Source organism: Stegostoma tigrinum, chromosome 38 (assembly GCF_030684315.1).
Source record: "Stegostoma tigrinum isolate sSteTig4 chromosome 38, sSteTig4.hap1, whole genome shotgun sequence".
Lineage (NCBI taxonomy): Eukaryota > Metazoa > Chordata > Chondrichthyes > Orectolobiformes > Stegostomatidae > Stegostoma > Stegostoma tigrinum.
In genome coordinates this window covers 21119110-21147060 of record NC_081391.1, presented here as the reverse complement: position 1 = coordinate 21147060, position 27951 = coordinate 21119110, and the positions used below count along the sequence as shown (strand labels likewise).

Genomic DNA, 27951 nt, shown 5'->3' with positions numbered 1-27951 from the left:
CAGAGCACAACCAAGTTACTAGCATTATGTCACCATGTACAACAGACACATTATTGACCTCACTCAGCTGAGTGTGAGCCTGTCAAACAGGTACTCTCCCATGCCATTGTCAGGGGCTCCCAGTCTCTTCAGGTTGGTGATGTGATCTCCCAGCTTCTTGATCATCTTCACTTGCTCATCCAAGTAGTGCCTCTCCAGGAAGTCACACAGCTGGAAGACAAAATTAATCCAGAGGATCAAAAAGGTGTCTGAAAGTGACTTCCCATGACAGACGCGACCATCACCACCATGTGGAGGTCCACTTAGGTGATGCCTTTGAAAGGTTTTACCAGCCGGTAGGAGGCTGGGAGAAGGTAATTGGATTTTTAAACCAAGAGAGAGTGCACAAACACATCACTTTCTTCCAAGGAAGAGAGAGAATACAGTTTACAAACTCACATGAGGGTCCATGTGGCCAGAGGCCAGTTTGTGCAGATCCAGCAGACTCTGGTTCACATCCTTCTCCATCTGCAGAGCTCTCTGCATTGCCTCCAGACCATTGCCCCACTCATCCTGCTCTGGCTTCTGGAGGGAGGGAAGTGGGAACAGAAAGCAGAGTTCAGCAGGCAGTTGTATCATTAGTCTACATCGGTTAGTTATCCCTCATCATTGTAGGAGGTACTACAAACAAACTTGAATTTGTTCAAGACAACTAGATTTTGTACTGAGGGAATAAGAAATTTTCTAAACACATTCTACTGTTCATGTCGATTCTCAATTCACATGCAGAGAATAGGCTTCACGATTGTGGTGTTAGAAACATCTTCCAGATTCTGAAAGGCTGGACACTGCTACTTTCCACACTGCAACAATTTCCTGTCTCAGCTTTTGTTCCCTCAGTCTGTCTAAAGGAGAGTCATTCACATTGATATCTCCTCACTATTCTGGTGAGTCTCAATTGATGATTATTTCCTGTCACCTAAAGGAAGCCTATTTTGCAGAACAGCCTCCCCTTCATACAGTATTTGATCAATGCTAAAGCTAAATAGAGGGAGATACCAGTCGATTGTAGCTGCTCACAAAGAGCTACACAAACAGAAGGCTTCAGAATCCAACCTTAATGTCCTGCAGGAGGACTCGACCTCCACGTTTATTCTGGAATGCCATCAGTTTCTCAGCGTGTTCCCGTTCCTCATGGGACTGCTCCTTGAAGAACTCAGCAAAGTGATGCAGGGCAACATCATCCCGGTCAAAGTAAGAGAACTGTGGAGGGAGGGAGGGAGGGAGAGAGGTTAAAAGGAAACTGTCTGAAATTCGTGAATGACACTCCTCACTCAGGAAATAACCTGGGCACCATCTTGATTCCACATTTAAGTGGTAAAAAAACAGACAAAGCAGGAAGTCACCTTCCATGGATTATAACCCAAACAACAGATACTAAAGCAGCCTTTGTGCAGATATTTCACCAGCTTTCTGGAAATCAAGGACAAAAAGCAAATGCAATCCCTGGCCTGTGTGAGCGAGAAAGAGAGACAGTACATGTGGCATGGTGCCTGATGAAGTGGAGAGCTATCTATAGACATTAGACATCCCTGCTCTGCAGGTTAGAAACACTATTGTTCAGGAGGTGGAGACCAGTTAGGCCCCTGTCCAACTGAATGAAGGGACATGTGTTCGTGAACACAGCCAGAAAGCTCAGTCAGCAGCCTCATTATCACCATCACCCACCTGAATAACCCCAGTGTCCTACCATCCACTCCACAGAATTCTAACTGCTTTGTTAGGGAGAAAAAAAAAATCACATACATAGTGTGAAAATGTGCCTCTTTCGTCACATTGCATAGCTCAAGGCCACTTGAGAAAGGGTCAGTGGACCCAGAGCTTGGATTTCAACCAGATGTTTAGAGCTTTTCTGTTGGTGTTTAGTGTCCAGCAGCTGCTGTTCTTTTTGTTCAGGGAACTTTACATCTTGAGCACAAGACAGTCTGGTGAATGGGGCAAGGTTTTAAACAAAAAGGAGTATATTTGTGTCAGGAAAAGTTTCCACCAGGGAAGGCTTTTGTTGAGAAAAGGAATGCAACCAATTTTAAAATTTAGTTATTGACAAAGACCACATCATCCCTCCAGAGTTAGATGAAAAATCACCAAGGGTTACATTGTCCAGAGACAGCAAGCTGGGCGTCCACATCCAGGAGCCAGTTGGACATGAAGACAATGGTCAGGTTTTGAACAGAGAGTCAGTGTTAAGGCCTACACTAGATTGCAACAGGGGAAGGGCCACAGAAAATAATACATGTTACAGCTAATTCATTATCCCAGCGTAAAAACCAAACAGGTCAACACTATCATAGCACAGGCTTCAATTCCACAAAGCTCACCATGGAGAGGTAAACATAGGAGGAATAGAGCTCCAGGTTGATCTGCTTGTTAACAGCATCCTCACAGTCCTTGTGGTAGTTCTGACACACTTGGGAAACCATCTTCACTATTCCTGCTCACAAGCACCAAGAAAACTCTAGAACTAAGTCTCTCTCTCCCACAGGCTCTTGTATTTATAGTCCTGGGACCATCCTGCAGTCACACAGAGAGAGGCAGAACTGATGATGACTGACAGTTGCTGGTGGCCAATCAGGTACCACCCCTGCATACAGGCACCAATGAGAGAGAGGGGGAGGGTGTGTTAAGCAGAGCTGATCAGAGGTGGAGATGAGAGTCAGGTCTGGATGGTTATTCTGTGATTGGAACAGCAGGAGGCCATTCGGCATCTCAAACCTTCTGCAGCACTCAATCAGGTCATAGATCATTTGGTTCTTTTCTAAAAGAAGTCAATTTGGTTTCAAAAAAGTTACACATTTTTTAAAAATTAAGGTGGTTGTGACCAAATGCACGAGGGATTCAATGAGGAAGAGGGGCATCCGTTTCTCAGCTTGTTGTGCTGGGATTTGGGAAAGAAGGGTGGGAAATTGTCTCTGGGTCATAGAAAAATTATAACAGTGTCTGCTGTGGAAAAGACAGGAAGGATGTTCCTGATTATGGGGGAGGCCAGGACCAGGGTTTGCAATCTAAGGATACGTTTAGGACTGAGGTGAGGAGAAATCTCTTCACCTCGGGGGGCGAAGTGGTGGAACCTGTGGAATTCTCTGCCACAGAAAAGGATTGAAGCCAAAACAGGAATTGGGGAGAGCTTTGAGGGCTGGATCAAAGGGGATTGCAGAGAGGGTGAGAATATGGTGCCGAGTTATGGAATCAGCCACAATCACATGGAATGGCAGAGCCGGCTGGAAGGGATGAATGGCCGACTCAACATTTCTTTTCTATGATCCTATGTTTCTGCAACCAGCGCAGCTAGGGTCTTGTGGTTTAGGGGTAATGTCCCTAGCTGTGGACCAGGAGGCCTTGGTACAAGTTCCTACCAGATCCAGAGCTCTTAAATCATCTCTACAGGCAGATTTAGAAAACAACCAGAACAGGTACAGGCACAAAGAACCGAATGGCCTCCTGCTGTGCCATAACAATTCTCCGATTCTGTGGCGGGTCTGTACCTGAGCAGAATCTCCCTGCCTCCAGCTCCTGCCTGTGGATTGTCACCTCGCAGTGATGGAAAGCCTCGAGTGTTCTGTTGGTTCTGAGAGGGATACCTGAGGAGGATTTCACCTCCTGGCAGGGCCACCCTGGACGGTACGATCGAGGGGAGGGTCCTGATAAGTTGCAATGCAAAACCAGTCCCCAGCGGCCATCCAGGTGGAAGATAGGTGTGTGCGATCGTTGGCTGTGACAGTGGGTGTTGGCCAGCAGTGGGGGGATCCCCAGTCAACATTTCTTTGCCAGTGGAACTGGGCCTACCTTGTGTAAAGGACCATGTCTCTGCTGATGTGTAACAGCTTTCCCACATTCAAGGTGCCTTCTACAGGTGGAATTCAAACCCCGTCCCCAAACTCTCAGAATTTCCTGGGTGGAAATTCAGAGCGTTCTTCACAACAGGAGGCCGTTCAGCCCACCGTTCCTGTATTAGCTTCTGAAAGAGCTACCTGATTAGTCCCACTTTCCAGCCCTATCTCTGTCCCTCTCTAAATTCGTCACTTCCAAGGACATATCCAACTCTTGTTTTGAAACCACCCATGGAATCTACCTCCGTCACTCTTCCAGGCAGCACATTCCAAATCCGAACAACTTTCTGAGCAAAGAGGTTTCTTCCCATTTCACTCTGATCTCCCCTACTGACAAACTGTGACCCCTTGTCACTGACAAGTCAACTGCTGAAATCAGAATATCCTTTTTACTCTATCAAAACTGTTCATAGTTTTGATCATGTCAACAAGGTCACCTGTAAGGAGATTTAGCCCATTTTCCTTCATCTTTCTGTGTATCTAAAATTCCTCATTCCTGGGGTCATTCTAATAAATCTCCTTTGAACTCTTTTGAGGTTTTTCATGTCGTGCCTTGAATGCCATGCCCAGAACTGAGTACATAATGGAAATGTGGTCTAACCAATGATTTGTACAGGTGCAATATCAATTCATTGCTTTTATTCTCGATGCCTCAATTTGAAAACACAAGGTTCACATAGGTGGCTCAATCTCCATTAATAACAGCTTCATCCTGCCTGACCACTTTCAGATAATCGCATACTTGAAACCGAAAGCCTCTGAGCTCCTGTACTCACATCAGATTTGTAACATCGAGCCTGTTTTGTCTTTCTGTGTTTCTTGGACAAAAATGCATTACTCACTTTTTTTTTTATGTCTTGAAATTGGAAAGTGATTGGCAACATCAAGCCTTGTGCAGTAAATATCTGTGCGTGCAAATGTTGTCCTTTCCACAAAGTAACTGTTTTTGACATGATCCTGGATGATGTAGTTCTCATGTGAAGATTGTCATCCCATTCTACGCACAGTCCGAGATGATCATTGAGAAGAAATGGGTTCTTTCCTCTCTACCCTGTCAAATCCGTTAGTCCTCTGAACAATATCAGTTACAGCCATCCCTTAACCTTCTACACAGAGGGACTGGACAAGCCATTATGATGAATTAACCATCTCTCTGTCCAGGTTACTTCCAGAAATTCTGTGCATGACCATTGTCGGGGTCGTACCTGCCAGAACTGTGCACTCCGGCTGTGGTTGAACAGGAACTTGACAATTTCACCAATACCTCTCCATCCAGAGGTATTTGAACCCCTCAGAGATCAGGGCTAACATTAGTTTAGAGAACGTGGTGACTTTCCTTCTTGCGTTACTGTTGCCCATTTGGTGTAGGCAAAGCCATACTGCTGTTAGGGAGGGAATGTGGGGCTATGTTTCCAATGCCAGATGAGCAGTGGCTTAGTGTAGAACGTGGAGAGGCATGGTGTTCCCACATTTCTGCGGCCCTTGTCCGATGGAAAGTAGTTATGGTTTTAAGAAGTTGTCTGAGGAGCTTTGGTGGATTCCTACAGCATTTGGTAGATGGTATATATTTTGCAGTCTCTGCGTATGTCAGTGGTGGAAGGATTGACTAAAGTGGCTGCTCGTTTGCTGGAGGCTGTCAACATTCTGTAGTGTTAGACTGCTACCTGTTTTCCTGATTCTGTCTGACATCACTGAATTTCCTGCACATCATTCTCATTCCAGAAGTGATGGTGCAAACAAGCCTCTAGTTCACTAATGTCCTTGTTTGTAAGAAACTGCCATCCTTACCTGCTCTGGCTTATGTGTAACCCCACGGCCACAGCAAAGGGGTTTAATTTGAATTACTCATGGGCTGGGTGGGTAATCAGAGATGGATAATAAATGCTGCCCGTCAGTGATAGCCTGATCCTGTTAAAGCACTTACACAAACCAGTCACATTGTAATTCAGGGCTGATTGATAGTGATTAGGCCCCCAGCGTGCACTGTGTGGAGTCACAGATCAGCCAGTCGACAGCAGGCGATCTGATCTGCTTGAAAATTGAAACTGCTGATTTCTGCACATGCTCGTTGCATTTTAGCTTGCTTTTGCACCAAGCATCCTCAGTATTTGTCACCTCTTCGTTGCAGGGTAATAATAGAAATTATCACACAGGCAACAAGGGGGGCACTGCTTCATTCCCAACGCAGTTCCTCATCATCTTTAGCATTGTAAGACAAGGTAGATGTTTCCTTTCTCTTACATGTAAGGAGATACTGAAGAAACTAATTCCCTAGCTCAGGGAAGAGTGCAATAAGCAATTGCTTATGTCAAAGAAAAAAACTGCGGAAAAGCATTCTATCTTACTCTTTGGGAGGAGGAATTTTACGATTTACGAAAATGAGTAACACCAAGGCATTAGAACAAATTGCTGGAAAACACCTCACTGTCAGGCAACAAAATCAAACAAGAGATGATCACGTGTCTCATGGCCAGGTTCTGTTCAACCCTTCTCCCTCCCAATGCTGCCAAACCTGAGATTTCCCAGCAGGTTTTGATCCTGGTTTCCAGAATCTGCTTATTTAAAAAGAGACCCAAACACATGACCAAGGGCAGTGCATTAGATCAGTGCCTACCCTTTAGGCAAAGGACTGATTTCAGTCAGTGCATTGATTTGAAGCTGGTCCTGCAAACTTGTCCCTGCGGGTAGATGTCAGTAATGCTGACTTATCTGTCAACAACCTTACCAGTTATGGAATTTCCAATAAAAGGATTGCCCACTCAATCCCCAGACACAGCAGAATCAAACACTGAGCAAGTTACTGGGGCAGGCATTGAATCAAAGAATGTCACAAAGAACAAAGGATTGATGATCAGACATGACAGCACAAAAAGCTCCAAGAACCAGAAGCTATAGAAATTACACACTGTACTCAATTCCATGGTGAATACTATTTTAATTTGCTCAGAGCACAACTAGTCATTTAGTAGAATGAGGTCACCATGTACAACAGATATAGATATTGACCCCACTCAGCTGAGTGTGAGCCTGTCAAACAGGTACTCTCCCATGCCATTGTCAGGGGCTCCCAGTCTCTTCAGGTTGGTGATGTGATCTCCCAGCTTCTTGATCATCTTCACTTGCTCATCCAAGTAGTGCCTCTCCAGGAAGTCACACAGCTGGAGAAAGCAAAGAGGGGAACTGGTTAAATCCAACAAAATACAGCTTGGGAGACCAAACAGTGAAGTGATGTCATGGAGATTGCCAAATACACTCGAGAAAGTGCTCAGTTTTAGAAACAGGATGATCTTGGTATAACCCAAGAAAACCCTCCACAATGTCAAAGGAGATCTTGTGGCTAACGAAAAGGACCAAGTGTCTGATCCCTGTTTTTAATTCAAAATCCCTGATTTAAATACACCACACTCACATGAGGGTCCATGTGGCCAGAGGCTAGTTTGTGCAGATCCAGCAGACTCTGGTTCACATCCTTCTCCATCTGCAGAGCTCTCTGCATTGCCTCCAGACCATTGCCCCACTCATCCTGCTCTGGCTTCTGGAGGGAGGGAAGCAGGAACAGAAAGCACAGCTCAGCAGGCAGTTGTATCATTAGTCTACATCTGATCAGTTAATTATCCCTCATCATTGTAGGGGAAGTACTACAGGCCGACTTGACCTTGGTGAAACACCTGCTGTATTTGGTACTGTTCTTGAAGGGGACATTTCTAAACAGATCCTGCTATGCTGTGATCAGAGTAATCACAAGGCATCGGAAACATCTGCTAGATGTATTAAGGCTTCATACTGATGCTTTCCACACCTGAAAGATTTCTGTTTTCCCTTTTGACACCTCATCTTGTCCAAAGCAGCGGTAGACACCGATATTTGCTCACCATCCAGAATACTGGATTATCACAATTGCCAACTATTGTTCAATCACGTGCAAAAGTGTTTCCTTTTAGTGAAGGGAATCGTATTGTGGTGAGCAACCCCCCCATTCATACAGTATTTGCTCAGTCCTGAAGCTAAACAGATTGAGCTAGCCACAATTGAGTGGTATTTCACAAAAAGCTGCAAAAGAAAGCTTTGGAATCCAACCTTGATGTCCTGCAGGAGGATTCGGCCTCCACGTTTATTCTGGAAAGCCATCAGTTTCTCAGCGTGTTCCCGCTCCTCATGGGACTGCTCCTTGAAGAACTCAGCAAAGTGACGCAGGGCAACATCATCCCGGTCAAAGTAAGAGACCTGTCGGGGGAAAGAGGCAATAAAGGGAAATGTCTGAAATACATCAATGCCTCTTCTCAGATACTAACCCAGTTACCATCTTGACTCCACATTTAAGTGGGCAAAACTAGAGAGAGCCAGGAAGTCACCTTCCATGGATTATAACCCATATAACAAATACTTAGCCAGACTTCTGGAAATAGAGGACAAAAACCAAATGCAATCCCTCACCTGTGTTTTGCTAAAATGGTGCAATAGAGTGTGGCATGGTGCACAATGAAGGGGACAGCTGTCTATAGCTATTAGATATCCCTGTTCTGCAGGTGATAAAACACTATTGTTCGCGAGGTGGAGACTAGTTAGACCCCTATCCAACTGAATGAAATGCTATGAATAATGCAGTCAGTCATTAACACAGCCAGAAATCTCAGTCAGCAGCCTCATTATCACCATCACCCACCTGAATAACCCTAGTGTCCTACCACCCACTCCACACAGAATTCTAACTGCTTTGTTGTACACGAGTTAATATTTCAAGTGTGTGCCACTTTTCATAGCTCACAAAACACACTGAGCAAGGGTCAGTGGACCCAAAATTTGACCGGATTTCTTCCACCATTCCTTGCAGATCTGTAGAACTTTTCTAGCTATTCTTGTTGCTGTTTGATTTCCAGCAGTTGCTGTCTTTAGTTAAGGGAACTTTAGATCTTGAACATAAGCCAGTCTGGCAAATGGGGCAAGGTTCAAACAAAAGGATACATTTGTGTCCTACCAGGGAAGGTTTTCTGAAGAAAAAGGGATATAACCAAGTTAAATTTATCAGCAAAACCAGCTCAACCCTCCAGAGTTCAATGAAAACAATCACCAAGGGCTACACTGTCCCAAGATGGACAACTGGGGATCCACACCCAGGAGCCAGTTGTATATTAAGACAGTGTTCAAAAACTGAATAGACAGTCAGTGTTAGGACTTGCACGAGATTGCATCAGGGGAAGGGCCACAGAAAACAATACATGCTACGGCTAAGTCATTAACCCAGCATAAAAACCCCAAACAGGTCAACACTATCATAGCACAGGCTTCAATTCCACAAAGCTCACCATGGAGAGGTAAACATAGGAGGAATAGAGCTCCAGGTTGATCTGCTTGTTAACAGCATCCTCACAGTCCTTGTGGTAGTTCTGACACACTCGGGAAGCCATCTTCACTATTCCTGCTCACAATCACAAGGACAACTCTGGAACAAAGGCCTCAATCCCCAAAGCTGTTGTGTTTCTACTCCTGAGACAACCGGCACTCACCCAGAGGGAGACCGAACTGATGATGACTGACAGTTGCTGCTGGCCAATCAGGAGCCACCCATGCATACAGGCACCAATGAGAGAGAGGGGGAGGGTGTGTTAAGCAGAGCTGATCAGAGGTGGAGATGAGAGCCAGGTCTGGATGGTTATTCTGTGATTGGAACAGCAGGAGGCCATTCGGCATCTCAAACCTTCTGCACCACTCACTCAGGTCATAGGTCATTTGGTTCTTTTCTGAAAGAAGTAGATATGGTTTGAGAAAAGATTGCTCGTTTTGTTTTTAAATTATGGTGGTTGTGATCAACTGCACAAGGGACTCATTGAGGAAGGGGAGTGTCAGTTTCTCAGCCTGTTGTGCTGGGATTTGGGAAAGAAAGGTGGGAAATTGGCTCGGGGTCATCGAAAATTGTCATAGTGTCAGCTGTGGAAAAGACAGGAAGGATGTTCCTGATGATGGAAAAGTTTAGGATCAGGGGTCACAGCCTAAGGACACATTTAGGACTGAGATGAGGAGAAATCTCTTCACCGAGAGAGTGGGGGTCCTGTGGAATTCTGTGCCACAGAAAACATTTGAGGCCAAAACTTTGAATGTTTTCCAGGAGCAGTTGGGTGTAGCTTTGAGGGCTGAAGGGATCAAAGAGTATGGAGAGAGAGTGGGAAGATGGGACTGAGTTATGGAATCAGCCACAATCACATGGAATGGCAGAGCAGTCTGGAGGGGGCTGAATGGCCGAATCCAACAATTTTTTTTCGATGATTCTAAGTTTGTACAACCAGTGCAGCCAGGGTATTGTGATGCAGGGGTAATGTCCCTAGCTGTGGACCAGGAAGCCTTGGTCCAAGTCCATACCAGATCCAGAGATTTTGTAACATCTCTACAGGCAGAATTAGAAAACAACCAGAACAGGTACAGGCACAAAGGACCGAATGGCCGCCTGCTGTGCCACAACAATTCTCCGATTCTGTGATGGGTCTGTACCTGAGCAGCATCTCCCTGCCTCCAGCTCCTGCCTGTGGATTGTCACCTCGCAGTGATGGAGAGCCTCGAGTGTTCTGTTGGTTCTGAGAGTGATACCTGAAGAGGATTTCACCTCCTGGCAGGGCCACCCAGGACAGTACGATCGAGGGGAAGGTCCTGGTAAAGTGCAATGCAAAACAAGTTCCCAACGGCCATCCAGGTGGAAGATAGGCGTGTGCTATCGTTGGCTGTGACGGTGGGTGAAGGTCAGCAGTTGGGGGATCCCCAGTCAACATTTCTTTGCCAGTGGAACTGGGTCTACCTTGTGTAAAGGACCATGTCTCTGCTGATGTGTAACAGCTTTCCCACATTAAAGGTGCCTTGTACAGGTGCCCACTGAGAGGAGTACAAAGGCCCTCTCCAAACTCTGAGAATTTCCTGGGGGAACATGCAGAGGATTTTTAATGATAGGAGGCCATTTGGTCCATCGTGCCTGATTCAGCTTCTGAAAGCATTCCACACCCAGCCCCACTCTCCAGCCCTATGTCTGTATCCCTCTAAATTTGCCACTTCCATATATGTATACAGCTGCTTTTCTAAAGCCACCTACGGAATCTGCGTCCATCACTCCTGTCAGCTACGCATACCAAACCCTACCAACTTTCTGAGTGAAGAGGTTTCTCCTCCTCTCACTGTGAGCTCCCTCACTGACAAATTGTGACCCCTCGTCACTAACGTATCCACTGGTGAAAACAGAATATCCCCCTTTACCCTGACAGAATTGGTGATAATTTTGATCACTTCAACAAGTGCTCCTTGCTCCAAGGAGAATAAGCGCTATTTCTTTAATCTTTCCGTGTGTCTGAAATTCCCCATTCCAGGTGTCATTATTATAAATCACCTTTGAACTCTGTCCAGTGCTTGCATGCCCTTCCTTAAAAGCCACGCCCAGAACTGAGCACATCACTGCAAATGTGGTCTAACCAATGAGTTGTAGAGGGGTATCATCAATTCCTTGCTTTTATGCTCGATGCCTCAATTTGAAAACACAAGGTTCATAGAACAATACAGCGCAGAACGGGCCCTTCGGCCCTCGATGTTGCGCCGACCTGTGAGCTAATCCAAGCCCCACCTCCTACACAATCCCGTCACCATCCATATGCTTATTCAAGGACTGTTTAAATGCCCCTAACGTGGCTGAGTTAACTACATTGGCAGGCAGTGCTTTCCACGCCCTTACCACTCTCTGAGCAAAGAACCTGCCTCTGACAAATGTCTTAAATGTATCACCCCGCAATTTGTAGCTATGCCCCCCTTGTACAAGTTGAAGTCATCATCCTCGGAAAAAGACTCTCACTGTCCACCCTATCTAATCCTCTGATCATCTTGTATGTCTCTATTAAATCCCCTCTTAGCCTACTTCTCTCCAATGAGAACAGATCCAAGTCCCTCAGCGTTTCTTCATTGGGCCTGCGCTCCAGACCAGGCAACATCCTGGTAAATCTCCTCTGCACCTTTCCCAATGCTTCCACATCCTTCCTGTAATGGGGTGACCAGAACTGCACGCAATATTCCAAATGAGGCCGCACTAGCGTTTTGTACAGTTGCAGCATGACATCACGGCTCCGGAACTCAATCCCTCTACCAATAAAACCTAACACACGGTAAGCCTTCTTATCAGCATTATCAACCTGGTGACAACTTTCAGGGATCTATGTACATGGACACCAAGATCCATCTGCACATCCACACTGCCAAGAATCTTTCCATTGACCCGGTATTCTGCCTTCCTGTTATTCCCCCAAAATTGAATCAACTCACATTTATCTGCATTGAACTCCATTTGCCACCTTTCAGCCCAATTCTGCAGTTTATCCAAGTCTCCCTGCAACGTGCAACATTCTTCCACCCCGTCCACCACTCCACCGACTTTAGTGTCATCTGCAAACTTACTAACCCATCCACCTATGCCTGCGTCCAAGTCATTTATAAAAATGACAAACAGCAGTGGTCCTAAAGCAGATCCTTGAGGCACACTACGAGTGACCTGACTCCAGGCTGGATATTTTCCATCAACCACCACTCGTTGCCTTTTTACAGAAAGCCAGTTTCTAATCCAAACTGCTAAATCTCCCTCAATCCTCTGCCTCTGTATTTTCTCCAATAGCCTACCATGTGGAACCTTATCAAAGGCTTTACTGAAGTCCATGTACACCACGTCAACTGCCCTTCCCTCATCCACATGCTTGGTTCACCACAGCCTTCTCAATAACAGCATCATCTTGGCTGGTCACTTTCAGATAATCACATACTTGAAACCCAAAGTCTCTCTGCTCCTGTACTCACATCAGATTTGTAACATTGAGCCTGTTTTGTCTTTCTATGTTTCTCAAAGAAAATGTGTTATTCACATATTTTTAGTGTTGAAATTAGAAAGTGATTGTCAAAGTCAAGCCTTACCCAATAAATATCTAACAGCACGTGCACATATTATCTTCTCCACAAAGAAGCTGTTTTTGACACTATCCTGGATGATTTAGTTGTAATGTGAAAATTATAATCCTATTTTGCACACAGTCCTCAATGACCATAGACAAGAAACAGATTCTGTCTGTCCACTCTGTCAAATCCATTAATCCTCTTTGAAATTTCAAACACAGCCATCCCTTAACCTTCTACACAGAGGGACTGGGACAAACCGTTATCATCAATGAACCAGCTCTCTGTCCAAGTTCATTCCAGAAATTCTGTGCATAACCATCTTTGGGTCGAAGCTGCTAGAACTGAGCACTCCAGCTGTGGTTGAGCTAGAACTTGACAATTTCACAAAAGAACCATCAGCCAGAGGTAGTTGAAACCCTCGGAGATCAGGCCTAACATTAGATGAGAGAATGTGGTGGCTTGCGTTCTTGAATTGCTGTTGCCCATTTGGTGTAGGCAGATCCCCAATGCTGTTAGGGAGGGAATTCCAGGATTCTGATCCAGCACACTAGGGGAATGGGACCATGTTTCCAACTCAGGATGGTGAATGGCTTGGTGTAGAACTTAGAGGCGGTTGTGTTCCATGTATTTGCTGCCCTTGTCCCATGGCAAGTAATGGGGGCTTTGGAAGGTGTTGTCTAGGGAGCTTTGGTGGATTTCTACAACATTTGGTGATAGTACACATTGCAGTCCCTGTGTGTCAGTGGTGGAAGGAGTGAATCTCGTGGCTGCTCTGAGCTGGCAACTGTTAAGCTTCTGGAGTGTGGGACTGAGGCCCATTGTCCTGATTCTGTCTGAAAAACTCTCTTTGGGCATTATGAACCTAAAAATGAGCATGCAATTCCTAGTCTGAATAAAATATCCTTTTCACTGAAGTCATTCAGGGAAGGGAACTGCCAAACTGCCATCCTTACCTGGTCTGGCCAGTATATGACACCAAGCCTAAAGCACTGTAGTTGACTAATGGGCCCATGGGCAGTTCAGACAGAGGATAAATGCTGCCTGGTCAGTGACATCCTTATCCTGTCAAGGAATTGTCAGTGGTCACCCATTAGAAACCAGTGACTGATTGTGATTGACAGCAATGAGCTAGACCCAATGCAGCGTGTGTGGAGCCACATGGAGGCCAGATTACATCAGAAAGCTGATTTTCTTCACAATTAAATGTCAAGGAAATTGGAACTACTGACTTCTGCAAGTGGTATTTTGGTTTTTGCTTTATTGTCATCAGGTGTCCTCAGCATTTGTCACCTTTGCATTGCAGAGCAAGGACAGGAGTTACAGCAGATGCTTTAGAAGGTGGGCACTGCTTCATTGCCTAATAGAGGCCATAGTCATTAGCATTGTCAGGGAGAAAGCAGAGCTTTCATTCTACTGAATGGAAAGGACATACTAGAGAAACAATTCTCTAGCTCAGGAAACATGTAAATGGTAAGCAATTGCAGAAAAGCAGGTGTACCTTGCACGATTGGTCAACTTTATATCCTTGTAATGAGGAATTTTGTGACCTATTAAAGTCAGTAAGATTTAAGCAAGAGAACAAGTAGGTGCAAAACACCTCATGGCCTGGCAACAAAATCAGTCAAGAGATAAACACGTGTCTCGTGTCCCGGTTCTGTTCAACACTTCTCACTACCAAACCTGAGATTTCCCAGCAGCTTTTGTTCCTGGTTTCCAGTGTCAGCTTGGTTTTTCCAAAAATGCTGAAGATTGAATGAATGGACAGGCCTTGGCAATGCCTAATGTTTAGGCACAGGACAGATTTCAGTCATGGTTTTGAGCCGAAGCTGGTCCTGAAAAATTGTCCTGGGAAAGCTGAGGACAGATTTTGTTCTGGCATTGTCTGCAATGCAGATATTTGCCAGTTGTGGCATTTCCAAGGACAAGATTGCCCACTCAATCCCTACAGACTCTCAGCAGAAGCAAACACCGAGCAAATTACTGGGGCAGGCATTGAATCAAAGGTTGCAAGAAAGAACAGAAAATGGATTTGATTACCAGATGTTAAAACACAAAAAACCTCCAAGAACCAGAAGCTATGAAAATTACACACTGTACTCAGTTCCATGGTGAACACTCTTTTAATTTGCTCAGAGAACAACTAGTCATTTAGTAGAATGAGGTCACCATGTACAACAGATATAGATATTGACCCCATTCAACGGAGTGGCAGCCTGTCAAACATGTACTCTCCCATGCCATTGTCAGGGGCTCCCAGTCTCTTCAGGTTGGTGATGTGATCTCCCAGCTTCTTGATCATCTTCACTTGCTTATCCAAGTAGTGCCTCTCCATGAAATCACAGCTGGAAGACAAAATTAATCCAACAAGGATCAAAAAATGTCAGTGACCTCCCATGACAGAAGTGACCATCACCTCACTATGGGGGAGGGGCATGCAAGTGATGCCTTCACAAGGTTTTGTTTAAACATCCTGCAGGAGGCAGATAGAAAAATAATTGGATTCCCCACCCTGGAAGTACACAAACAGATCACTTTCTTCCAGGAAAGGGATAAAACCTCACATGAGGGTCTATGTGGTCAGAGGCAAGTTTGTGCAGATCCAGCAGACTCTGGTTCACATCCTTCTCCATCTGCAGAGCTCTCTGCATCACCTCCAGACCATTGCCCCACTCATCCTGCTCTGGCTTCTGAAGCGAGGGAAGCAGGAACAGAAAGCACAGCTCAGCAGGCAGTTGTATCATTAGTCTACATCTGATCAGTTAGTTATCCCTCATCATTTCCAGGGGTTACATTCAGACAAAAAATTTTACTTGGATACAAAAACCCTCTAGATTTTATGCTGGTCTGAGAATAAAGAAATGTTAACATATCCCACTGTTACTGTGAATTCTGAAAGAAGTCGTATCTAGAATCAGTCGCAATGGAAGTAATCCCTTGCTTTACTGTTTGATGTAGTGACCAGAATGGTCCCAAGGCATTACAAACCTCTTCTGGATGTAGTGAGGTTGGATGCTGCTGCTTTTTGTAGCTGCAAGTTCTCAGCCTTACCTTTTGTTACCTCACCTTGTCCATATAGAGTCACATACAGGGACATGTGCTCACCATCCAGTAGCCTGGATCATCTGAATTGCCTTCTGCTATTGAGTCACAAATGCAAAGTATTTCCCTTTTCCCTAAACAAATCCTGTTTTGGTGAACAACTTGCCCTTGACATAGTATTTGATCAATCCTGAAGCTAAATAGATGGAGATACCAGTCGATTGTAGCTGCTCAAAAAGCTGCAAACAGACAGACATTCTCAGAATCCAACCTTGATGTCCTCGGGAGGACTCAGCCTCCACGTTTATTCTGGAATGCCATCAGTTTCTCAGCGTGTTCCCGCTCCTCATGGGACTGCTCCTTGAAGAACTCAGCAAAGTGATGGAGGGCAACATCATCCCGGTCAAAGAGAGAGAACTGCAAACAGACAAAATGGGAAGTAAATTTCACTCAATTCAGCTTGGTTTTGCTCACGAAATGGAAGTTAGATGGACAGTAAGAAGACAGGTATTTACATTTATGGTCATCCATAAACTAAACTAGACAGATATTTGTTCAAACATCTAGAAATAAAGATTAAGTAGCACCCGCTACAACCGCTGGTCGGTGACTTGGTGAGACAGTGCACGGTGACGGTCACAGCTGGCAACAGGCATTAGACATCCCTGCACTGCAGGTCAGAAACACTATTACCCAGTGCTGGAAGCCAATCAGGGCATTGTCCAACTGAATGAAGGGACATGTGCATGTTGACCAAGAGAAGCTGAAATCTGAGCTCCTCACATTACCAACATCACTCATCTGATTTAGCCCCACTGTCCTAACACCTCATCTGCACAAGAGACAGTGACTGATTTTTGTTCCAGATAATCCATCTTGGGAGTGGAAAAAGTCTGCTCCTCATAATTAGCAACTAAAAACCATGAAGGAAAGGTCACTGGACCAAAAACAGGAACTGATTTCTCACCACAGATCCTACCAGACCCACTAAGCTTTTCCAGCAGCTCATTTTAGTCTTTTATTTCCAGTAGTTAATCACAGTTAGGATGCTTATTAAAAAAAAGGCTTCATTAAAAGGACAAGATATAAAAAGTTAGATTTGGACTGATGCAGGCTTCCACAAGGATGTAAATGATTTCAAATATAAATGGGCCATTGATATCAACATGGAAGGAGGAGTTGAATTAAGAAGCAGAACCAGGCCATCCCTCAGCACCAAAAATGTGCTCTGCCCAGAATTACAACATACTGGGGACTCCTAGACAAGAGCCAGCTCCAACACAAGACAAGCTTAAAATTGCTACAGAATTAGTATTAAGAGCACTCACAGGATTCATTCCAGGAAGGACAACAGACACGATATATGGTAGTACTAAATCATTGAGCAAGAAGCCACTTAAAGGCTCAGTACAATCATATCACAGCCCTAACACTGAAATAGACCATTCAAGATCACAAGTCTCACCACGGAGAGGTAAACATAGGAGGAATAAAGCTCCAGGTTGATCTGTTTGTTCACAGCATCCTCACAGTCCTTGTGGTAATTCTGACACACTTGGGAGGCCATCATCACTAGCCTTGTTCATTAAAACCAAGACCACCCTAGAACTGAGTTGCTCCCCGACAAGCTCTGTATTTATACTCCTGGGGGCCATCCCGCACTGACACAGAGAAGGGCAGAACTGATGATGACTGGCAATTGAAAAAAGCTTTAACATTTTGTTTCTAAATTAAGGTGGTTGTGACAAACTGCACGAGGAAGTCAATGAAGAAGAGGTGTCAGCTTCTCAGCCTGTTGTGCTGGGATATGAGACAGAAAGGTGGCAAATTGGCTCTGGGTCATAGAAAACTGTGACAGGATCAGACGGGGCAAGGACAGGAAGGATGTTCCCAATGATGGGGGAGTCCAGGATCAGGGTATCCTGATGTAAGAGGACTGGGTTGGACATTTAAGACTGAGAGGAATACAAACCCAAAATTTACAAAAGTTCCTGGGTGGACATTCAGAGGATTTTTAACGACAGAGGCCATTCAGCCCATCATGTCCGTATCGGCTTCCGAAAGAGCTACCCACCTAGTCCCCCTCTCCAGCCCTATACCCTCTATATTCGTCACTCCCAAGTATATATCCAGCTCTTGTTTTGAAGCCACCTATGGGATCTACCTCCGCCACTCTCCCAGGCATCAGATTCCAAATCCTAACAACCTTCTGAATAGAGAGGTTTGTCCTCATCTCAGAGCTCCCTTACTGACAAATTGTGACCCCTCATCACTGCCGTATCAACTGGTGAAAACAGGATATCCTCCTTTACCCTGCCAGAATGTTCATTATTTTTGTCACTTCAACGGGGACACCTCTTAATCAACTATGCTTCAAGGAGATTTATCCCAATTTCCTTCATCTTTCCTTGTATCTAAAATCCCTCATTCCTGGTGTCATTCTCGTAAATGCCCTTTGAACTCTGTCGAGGGCTTTAATGTCCTTCCTTAAATACCATGCCCAGAACTGAACACAGTACTGCAAATGTGGTCTAACCCATGATTTGTGGAGGTGTAACATCTATTCCTCGCTTTTATACTCTCCGCATCTATTTGAAAACACACATTTCACAAAAGCCTTCTTCATAGCAGGTTAGTCCCGCTCGGCCACTTTCAGATAATAACATACTTGAAACCCAAAGTCCCTCTGCTCCCGTACTCACCTCAGATTTGTAACATCGAGCCTGTTTTGTCTTTCTATGTTTCTCAACCAAAATGCATTAATCTTTTATGTTATAGAACATAGAACATTACAGCACAGTACAGGCCCTTCGGCCCTGACGTTGTGCCGACCTGTCATACCGATCTGAAGCTCATCTAACCAACACTATTCCACGTACGTCCATATGCTTGTCCAATGACGACTGAAATGTACTTAAAGTTGGTGAATCTACGACCGTTGTAGGCAAAGCGTTCCATACCCTTACTATTCTCTGAGTAAAGTAACTACCTCTGACATCTGTCCTATATCTTTCACCCCTCAATTTAAAGCTATGCCCCCTCGTGCTCGCCGTTTCCGTCCTAGGGAAAAGGCTCTCCCTATCCAACCTGTCTAACCCTTTGATTATCTTATATGTCTCAATTAAGTCACCTCTCAACCTTCTTATCTCTAACGAGAACAGCCTCAAGTCCCTCAGCCTTTCCTCGTAAGACTTTCCCTCCATACCAGGCAACATCCTAGTAAACCTCCTCTGCACCCTTTCCAAAACTTCCACATCCTTCTTATAACGCGGTGACCAGAATTGTACGCAATGCTCCAAGTGCGGCCGCACCAGAGTTTTGTACAGCTGCAGCATAACCTCTTGGTTCCGGAACATGATCCCTGGATTCATAAAAGCTAAAACACTGTATGCCTTCTTAACAACCCTGTCAACCTGGGTGGCAACTTTCAAGGATCTGTGTACATGGTCACCGAGATCTCTCTGCTCATCTACACTACCAAGAATCTTACAGTACTTTGCCTTCCGGTTCCTCCTACCAAAGTACAACACCTCACACTTGTCCGCATTAACCTCCGTTTGCCACCTCTCAGCCCAGCTCTGCAACTTATCTACGTCTCTCTGTAACCTACAACATTCTTCGTCACTATCCACATCTCCACCGACCTTCGTGTCGTCTGCAAATTTACTAACCCATCCTTCTACGTTTATAAAAATGACAAACAGCAGTGGACCCAGCACCGACCCTTGCGGTACACCGCGAGTAACCGGTCTCCAGGATGAACATTTCCCATCAACCACCACGCTGTCTTCTTTCAGCAAGCCAATTTCTGATCCAAACTGCTATATCTCCCACAATCCCATTCCTCCGTATTTTGTACAAGAGCCTAATCGAAAGCCTTGCCGAAATCCATATACACCACATCAACCGGTTTTCTCTCATCTACCTGTTTGGTCATATGTTGCAATGGGAAAGTGATTGGCAACATCAATATCTTACCGAATAAATATCTAACTGCTCATTCACATATTATCCTTTCCAAAAAGCAGCTGTTTTTTGCTTTATCATGGATGATTTACTTCTACTACTAGGAATGTAATCATATTCCCCACTCTCGGTCCTGGAATGGAATTGAAAAGAAGCAGGATCTCTCTATCTACCCTATCAAATCCATGAATCCACTTGTAAATTTCAAGCACAGACATCCCTTCCACTTCTACACCGAGAGACTTGGGAAAACTATTATCATCGTAGCCAATTAACTTTCTGCCCAGGTTCATTCCAGAAATTCTGTGCATAAGCATCTTTGGATTGCACCTACTGGAACAGTGCACTCCAGATGGGGTTGAACTAGGACTTGACAATTTCACAAAAGAAGGCCCATCCCGAGGTATTGGACCCGGTCTGAGATCAGGCTCACCATGAGAGAATGTGGTGGCTTTCCTTCTTGAATTGCTGGTGCCTATTTGCTGTCGTCAGATCCATAATGTTCTGAGTGAGGGAATTCCAGGATTCTGATCCACCGACCCTGGAGCATGGCGGGTCACGTTTCCAACTCAGGATGGCATGTCGCTTGGTGGAGTAGTTAGAGGGGGTGGTGTTCCCCTGTATCAGATGCTTTTCTCCCATGGCACATAATTAGGGCTATGGAAAGTATTGTCTCAGGAGCGATGGTGGATTTCTGCAGCTTTTGGGAGGCAGTACACAGTGTACTCTGTGTGTGTCAGTGGTGCAAAGAATGAATCTCGTGGCTGGTGGGAGCGGGAGGCCATCACATTTCTGGAGTGGTGGACTGATCTTCTAATTCTGTGCAACAACTCTCTGGAGTTCTAGAATTAAGAAACTGATGAGTAGCATTAAATTCAGTGTCAAAAATGCATCCTTACTTAGTCTGGCCTGCATATGACACTGCAACCACAGCAAAGCGTGACACTCTGACCTGGCTTTGGCAGGGGGCAATCGGAAATGGATAAATAAATGGTGTCAGCTCAGAGACATCCTCATCCTTTTTATAAAGGAATCTGTCACCCCTGAGCATCAGTAATTAGGCAGCCAGAGTGCTCTGCAGGTGTAGGTACATTCCAGTCAGTCAATCTACATCAGGAGAGCTTATTTCCTTGCTAAGAATAGGAACTGCTGCTTTCTACCAGTGGCATTTGGGTTGGAGCTTTATTTTCTCCTGGTGTCATGAGCATTTGGCGTCCTTAGACTGCAGAGAAGTGATAGAAGTTCTACCACAGGGGCTCGAAGGTGGGGACTGCTTCATTACCTAATCAGGATCATTGTCTAGAAGCAGAGAGACTGATACACAAGAAAACAAACTCTGCCATTCTCCTACAAACAGCCACTGCCCTCACTCCTTCCACCACCGCAGCAAAAGAGAGAAACCAATTTCCCAGATCTGGACACAATTGCTTATCTAAATGCTAAAGATCAGTGCATCTGAAATGCTGGATGTTCTGCTATATATATATTCCTGTTCCAAAAAGAGTAAATGTATGCTCAAATCATTAGATTTGAAGTGCGACAACAAAATTGCTGGAAAGCTTGGGTCCTGGGACTGAACAGTTTTCTCTCCACAGATGCTCCCCAAACCTGCTATTTCCTGCCCCTGCTTATTTACAAAAGAGACCTAAACATTTGCAAGGGCAGTGTCTAACATTGAGACAGGGGGCTGGTTTCACTGAAGATATTGACCAGAAGCTGGTTTGGAATAAAAAAGTCAATACAACACTGCTTACTAGCCAAAAAACCCAAACTGAACACTTGTGGAATTTCCACTACAAGGATTGCCCACCTAATTCCTACAAACAAGAGAAAAAGGAGCAAACCAGTGGGGCAGGCATTGAATCAAAGGTTAATCAGAACAGAAAAACACTTCATGATCAGGTGTCAAACAGCAATACCAAGAGCCAGAAGCAGCTGTGAAATTATGCAAAGTACTCAGTTGCATGGTGAACACTATTTTAATTTGCTCAGAGCACAACCAAGTTACTAGCATTATGTCACCATGTACAACATACACATTATTGACCCCATTCAGCTGAGTGTGAGCCTGTCAAACAGGTACTCTCCCATGCCATTGTCAGGGGCTCCCAATCTCTTCAGGTTGGTGATGTGATCTCCCAGCTTCTTGATCATCTTCACTTGCTCATCCAAGTATTGCCTCTCCAGGAAGTCACACAGCTGGAAGAGAAAATTAATCCAGAGGATCAAAAGTGTCTGAAAGTGACCCCCATGACAGATGTGACCATCACAACCAGGTGGAGGTCCACTGAGGTGATGCATTTGTAAGTTTGTTTTAACAGCCTGCAGGAGGCTGGGAGAAGGTAATTGGATTTTTACCCAGAGAGTGCACAAACACACCACTTTCTTCCAAGAAGAAAGTTTACAAACTCACATGAGGGTCAGTGTGGCCAGAGGCGAGTTTGTGCAGATCCAGCAGACTCTGGTTCACATCCTTCTCCATCTGCAGAGCTCTCTGCATTGCCTCCAGACCACTGCCCCACTCATCCTGCTCTGGCTTCTGGAGGGAGGGAAGCAGGAACAGAAAGCACAGTTCAGCAGGCAGTTGTATCATTAGTCGACATCTGATCAGTTAGTTATCCCTCATCATTGTAGGGGAGGTACTGCAAACCAACTTGAATTTGAAGACAACAACTAGATTTTGTACTGAGGGAATAACAAATTTTCTAAACACATTCTACTGTTAATGTAGATTCTCAGAATTCACATGTAGAGAATAGGTACCAATGGAAGTAATTCCTGGCTTCACTATTGTGGTGTTAGAAACATCTTCCAGATTCAGAAAGGCTGGACACTGCTACTTTCCACACTGCAACAATTTCCTGTCTTAGCTTTTGTTACCTCATTCTGTCTGAAGGAGAGTCATTCACATTGATGTCTACTCACTATTCTGGTTCCTCTCAATTGCCCTCATAAGTGCAGAGTATTTCCTTTCACCTAAAGGAATCCTATTTTGGTGAACAACCTCCCCTTCACACAGTATTTGTTCAAGGCTAAAGCTAAATAGATGGAGATACCAGTCGATTGTAGCTGCTCACAAAAAGCTGCAAACAGAAGGCTTCAGAATCTAACCTTGATGTCCTGCAGGATGACTCGACCTCCACGTTTATTCTGGAATGCCATCAGTTTCTCAGCGTGTTCCCGTTCCTCATGGGACTGCTCCTTGAAGAACTCAGCAAAGTGATGCAGGGCAACATCATCCCGGTCAAAGTAAGAGAACTGTGGGAAGAGAGAGGCTAAAAGGAAACTGTCTGAAATTCATGACTGACACTCCTCACTCTGGAACTAACCTGGGCACCATCTTGATTCCACATTTAAGTGGTTAAAAAAAAAAACAGACAAAGCAGCAAGTCACCTTCCATGGATGATGAAGGGGAGAGCTGTCTATAGCCATTAGACATCCCTGCTCTGCAGGTTAGAAACACTATTGTTCAGGAGGTGGAGACCAGTTCAGCCCCTGTCCAACTGAATGAAGGGACATGTGTTCATTAACACAACCAGAAAGCTCAGTCAGCAGTCTCATTATCACTATCACCCACCTGAATAACCGCAGTGTCCTACCACCCACTCCACAGAATTTTAACTGCTTTGTTAGAGAGAAAGAAAAAAAACACATACATCGTCTGAAAATGTGCCCCTTTCCTCACATTGCATCGCTCAAAGCCACTTCTGAGAAAGGGTCAATGGACCCAGAGCTTGGATTTCTTCCAGCTCTGTAGAGCTTTTCTAGCTATTTTTGTTAGTGTTTAATGTCTAGCAGCAGCTGTTCTTTTAGTTCAGGGAACTTTACATCTTGAGCACAAGACAGTCCGGTGAATAGGGCAAGGTTTGAAAAAAGGAGTATATTTGTGTCAGCAAAAGTTTCCACCAGGGAAGGCTTTTGTTGAGAAAAGGAATACAACCAAAGTTTTACAAAAATTAATTATTGACCAAGACCAGATCATCCCTCCAGAGTTAGATGAAAAATCACCAAGGGTTACATTGTCCAGAGACAGCAAGCTGGGCATCCACATCCAGGAGCCAGTTGGACATGAAGACAAAACAGAGAGTCAGTGTTAAGACCTGCACTAGATTGCAACAGGGGAAGGGCCACAGAAAATAATACATGATACAGCTAATTCATTAACTCAGCATAAAAACCAAACAGGTCAACACTATCATAGCACAGGCTTCAATTCCACAAAGCTCACCATGGAGAGGTAAACATAGGAGGAATAGAGCTCCAGGTTGATCTGCTTGTTAACAGCATCCTCACAGTCCTTGTGGTAGTTCTGACACACTTGGGAAACCATCTTCACTATTCCTGCTCACAAGCACCAAGAAAACTCTAGAACTAAGTCTCTCTCTCCCACAGGCTCTTGTATTTATAGTCCTGGGACCATCCTGCAGTCACACAGAGAGAGGCAGAACTGATGATGACTGACAGTTGCTGCTGGCCAATCAGGAACCACCGCAGCATACAGGCACCAATGAGAGAGAGGGGGAGGGTGTGTTAAGCAGAGCTGATCAGAGGTGGAGATGAGAGCCAGGTCTGGATGGTTATTCTGTGACTGGAACAGCAGGAGGCCATTCGGCATCTCAAACCTTCTGCACCACTCACTCAGGTCGTGTGTTATTTGGTTCTTTTTTAAAATAAGTCAATTTGGTTTGAGAAAAGTTTTCACATTTTTTTTAATTAAGGTGGTTGTGAGCAACTGCACGAGGGATTCAATGAGGAAGAGGGGCATCAGTTTCTCAGCTTGTTGTGCTGGGATTTGGGAAAGAAAGTTGGGAAATTGTCTCTGGGTCATAGAAAATTGCAACAGTGTCAGCTGTGGAAAAGACGGGAAGGATGTTCCTGATTATGGGGGAGTTCAGGACCAGGGTTTGCAGTCTAAGGATACATTTAGAACTGAGGTGAGGAGAAATCTCTTCACCTCGGGGGGCGGGGTGGTGGATCCTGTGGAATTCTCTGCCACAGAAAAGGATTGAAGCCAAAACAGGAATTGGGGAGAGCTTTGAGGGCTGGATCAAAAGGGAATGCAGAGAGGGTGAGAATATGGTGCTGAGTTATGGAATCAGCCACAATCACATGGAATGGCAGAGCAGGCTGGAAGGGATGAATGGCCGACTCAACATTTATTTTCTATGATTCCACGTTTGTGCAACTAGCGCAGCCAGGGTCTTGTGGTTAAGGGGTCATGTCCCTAGCTGTGGACCAGGAGGCCTTGGTACAAGTTCCTACCAGATCCAGAGATCTTAAATCATCTCCACAGGCAGATTTAGAAAACAACCAGAACAGGTACAGGCACAAAGGACCGAATGGCCTCCTGCTGTGCCATAACAATTCTCCGATTCTGTGGTGGGTCTGTACCTGAGCAGAATCTCCCTGCCTCCAGCTCCTGCCTGTGGATTGTCACCTCGCAGTGATGGAGAGCCTCAAGTGTTCTGTTGTTTCTCAGAGTGATACCTGAAGAAGATTTCACCTCCTGGCAGCGCCACCCAGGATGGGACGATCGAGGGGAGGGTCCTGATAAAGTGCAATGCAAAACCAGTCCCCAGCGGCCATCCAGGTGGAAGATAGGTGTGTGCGATCGTTGGCTGTGACAGTGGGTGTTGGTCAGCAGTGGGGGGATCCCCAGTCAACATTTCTTTGCCAGTGGAACTGGGTCTACCTTGTGTAAAGGACCATGTCTCTGCTGGCGTGTAACAGCTTTCCCACATTAAAGGTGCCTTCTACAGGTGGAATTCAAACCCCGTCCCCAAACTCTCAGAATTTCCTGAGTGGAAATTCAGAGCGTTTTTCACAACAGGAGGCCGTTCAGCCCACCGTTCCTGTAATAGCTTCTGAAAGAGCTACCTGATTAGTCTCACTTTCCAGCCCTATCTCTGTCACTCTCTAAATTCGTCACTTCCAAGGACATATCCAACTCTTGTTCTGAAACCAACCATGGAATCGACCTCCGTCACTCTCCCAGGCAGCACATTCCAAATCCGAACAACTTTCTGAGCAAAGAGTTTTCTAACCATTTCACTCTGATCTCCCCTACTGACAAACTGTGACCCCTCGTCACTGACAAGTCAACTGCTGAAATCAGAATATCCTGCTTTACTCTGACAAAATTGATCATAGTTTTGATCACGTCAATAAGGTCACCTACAAGGAGATTTCCCCCATTTTCCTTAATCTTTCCGTGTATCTAAAATTCCCCATTCCTGGGGTCATCGTAATAAATCACCTTTGAACACTTTTGAGGTTTTTCACATCCTTCCTTGAATGTCATGCCCAGAACTGAGTACATAATGGAAATTTGGTCTAACCAATGATTTGTAGAGGTGTAACATCAATTCGTTGCTTTTATACTCGATGCCTCAATTTGAAAACACAAGGTTCACAAAAGTGGCTCAATCTCCATTAATAACAGCTTCATCCTGCCTGACCACTTTCAGATAATCACATACTTGAAACTGAAAGTCGCTGAGCTCCTGTACTCACATCAGATTTGTAACATCGAGCCTGTTTTGACTTTGTGTTTCTTCGACAAAAATGCATTACTCACTTTTTTTTGTTGAAATTGGAAAGTGATTGGCAACATCAAACCTTGTGCAGTAAATATCTGTGTGTGCAGATATTGTCCCTTCCACAAAGAAATTTGTTTTTGATATTATCCTGGATGATGTAATTCTCACGTGAAGATTGTCATCCCATTCTGCGCACAGTCCGAGATGATCATTGAGAAGAAATGGGTTCTTTCCTCTCTACCCTGTCAAATCCATTAATCCTCTGAAAATTATCAATTACAGCCATCCCTTAACTTCCTACACAGAGGGACTAGACAAGCCGTTATCATGAATTAACCATCACTCTGTCCAGGTTACTTCCAGAAATTCTGTGCATAACCATCTTTGGGTCGAACCTGCCAGAACTGTGCACTCCGGCTGTGGTTGAACAGGAACTTGACCATTTCACCAAAATCTCTTCATCCAGAGGTATTTGAACCCCTCAGAGATCAGGGCCAACATTAGTTTAGAGAATGTGGTGACTTGCCTTCTTGCATTACTGTAGCCCATTTGGTGTAATCAAACCCATACTGCTGTTCGGGAGGGAACCTGGGAGCGATGTTTCCAACACCAGCTGATCGGTGGTTTGGTGTAGAACGTGGTGTTCCCACATATCATCTGCCCTTGTCCGATGGAAAGTAGTCAGAATTTTAAGAAGTTGTCTGAGGAGCTTTGGTGGATTCCTACAGCATTTGGTAGATGGTATATATTACAGTCTCTGCGTATGTCAGTGGTGGAAGGATAGACGAAAGTGGCTGCTCGTTTGCTGGAGGCTGTCAACATTCTGGAGTGTTAGACTGACACCTGTAATCCTGATACTGTCTGACTTGACAGAATTTCATGCACATCATTCTCTTTCCAGAAGAGATGGTCCAAACAAGCCTCTTCTGGTTCACTAATGTCCTTGTTCGTAAGAAACTGCCATCCTTACCTGATCGGGCCTTTGCGTAACGCCACAGGCAGAGCAAAGGGGTTTAATTTGAATTACTCATGGGCTGGGTGGGTAATCAGAGATGGATAATAAATGCTGCCTGTCAGTGATAGCCTGATCCTGTTAAAGCCCTTACACAAACCAGTCACATTGTAATTCAGGGCTGATTGATAGTGATTAGGCCACCACAGTGCACTGTTTGGAGTCACAGGTCAGCCAGATCAGCTCTCCTGCTGAAGATTAAAAAACGTAAAAATTGGAACTGCCGATTCTGCACATGGTATTTGTATTTTAGCTTGATTTTCCACCAGGCATCCTCAGTATTTGTCACCTCTTCGTTGCAGGGTAATAATAGAAGTTATCACACAGGGAACGAGGTGGGCACCGCTTCATTCGCATGGCCGTTCCTAGACGTTAGCATTCTAAGAGAAGGTAGATTTGTCCTTCTCCTACATGTATAAAGGAAATACTGAAGAAACTAATTCCCTAGCTCTGGGAACAATGACATGAGCAATTGCTTATGTCAAAGAAAAAAAGAGACTGTGGAAAAGCATTGTATCTTAGTCTTGTAAGGAGGAATTTTACAAACTACTAAAATCACTAACATCTAGGCATGAGAACAAATTGCTGGAAAACACCTCACTGTCAGGCAACAAAGTCAATCAA

At 44.9% G+C, this 27951-nt stretch overlaps 3 protein-coding genes across 3 annotated transcripts; all 3 read right to left on the bottom strand.

Moving 5' to 3' along the window:
• Window positions 1-63: 63 nt before the first annotated feature.
• LOC132206563 (ferritin, middle subunit-like) lies at window positions 64-2459 on the bottom strand. Its single transcript, XM_059640792.1, has 4 exons — window positions 2358-2459; window positions 1096-1242; window positions 439-564; window positions 64-210 (listed from the first exon to the last, which is right to left on the bottom strand). The coding sequence occupies exons 1-4, from the start codon at window positions 2457-2459 to the stop codon at window positions 64-66; spliced, it is 522 nt and encodes a 173-aa protein (XP_059496775.1).
• A 4418-nt stretch (window positions 2460-6877) lies between these two features.
• LOC132206585 (ferritin, heavy subunit-like) lies at window positions 6878-9271 on the bottom strand. Its single transcript, XM_059640821.1, has 4 exons — window positions 9170-9271; window positions 7944-8090; window positions 7276-7401; window positions 6878-7024 (listed from the first exon to the last, which is right to left on the bottom strand). Exons 1-4 carry the CDS (start codon window positions 9269-9271, stop codon window positions 6878-6880), a joined length of 522 nt encoding a protein of 173 aa, XP_059496804.1.
• A 12556-nt stretch (window positions 9272-21827) lies between these two features.
• LOC132206537 (ferritin, middle subunit-like) lies at window positions 21828-24106 on the bottom strand. The gene is made up of 4 exons (XM_059640732.1): window positions 24005-24106; window positions 22887-23033; window positions 22189-22314; window positions 21828-21974 (listed from the first exon to the last, which is right to left on the bottom strand). Exons 1-4 carry the CDS (start codon window positions 24104-24106, stop codon window positions 21828-21830), a joined length of 522 nt encoding a protein of 173 aa, XP_059496715.1.
• Window positions 24107-27951: the final 3845 nt, after the last annotated feature.

Excerpts from the sequence above, each read along its gene's own strand:
- LOC132206563 (XM_059640792.1), bottom strand. The coding sequence starts at position 2,459 with ATGGTTTCCCAAGTGTGTCAGAACTACCACAAGGACTGTGAGGATGCT. Across the intron at positions 1,243-2,357 it reads CCTATGTTTACCTCTCCATG|TTCTCTTACTTTGACCGGGA; the intron begins GTGAGCTTTGTG and ends CTCCCTCCACAG. Across the intron at positions 211-438 it reads CTGGCCACATGGACCCTCAT|CTGTGTGACTTCCTGGAGAG; the intron begins GTGAGTTTGTAA and ends TTTGTCTTCCAG.
- LOC132206585 (XM_059640821.1), bottom strand. The coding sequence starts at position 9,271 with ATGGCTTCCCGAGTGTGTCAGAACTACCACAAGGACTGTGAGGATGCT. Across the intron at positions 8,091-9,169 it reads CCTATGTTTACCTCTCCATG|GTCTCTTACTTTGACCGGGA; the intron begins GTGAGCTTTGTG and ends TTCCCCCGACAG. Across the intron at positions 7,402-7,943 it reads TCCTCCTGCAGGACATCAAG|AAGCCAGAGCAGGATGAGTG; the intron begins GTTGGATTCCAA and ends CCCTCCCTCCAG.
- LOC132206537 (XM_059640732.1), bottom strand. The coding sequence starts at position 24,106 with ATGGTTTCCCAAGTGTGTCAGAACTACCACAAGGACTGTGAGGATGCT. Across the intron at positions 23,034-24,004 it reads CCTATGTTTACCTCTCCATG|TTCTCTTACTTTGACCGGGA; the intron begins GTGAGCTTTGTG and ends CTCTTCCCACAG. Across the intron at positions 22,315-22,886 it reads TCATCCTGCAGGACATCAAG|AAGCCAGAGCAGGATGAGTG; the intron begins GTTAGATTCTGA and ends CCCTCCCTCCAG.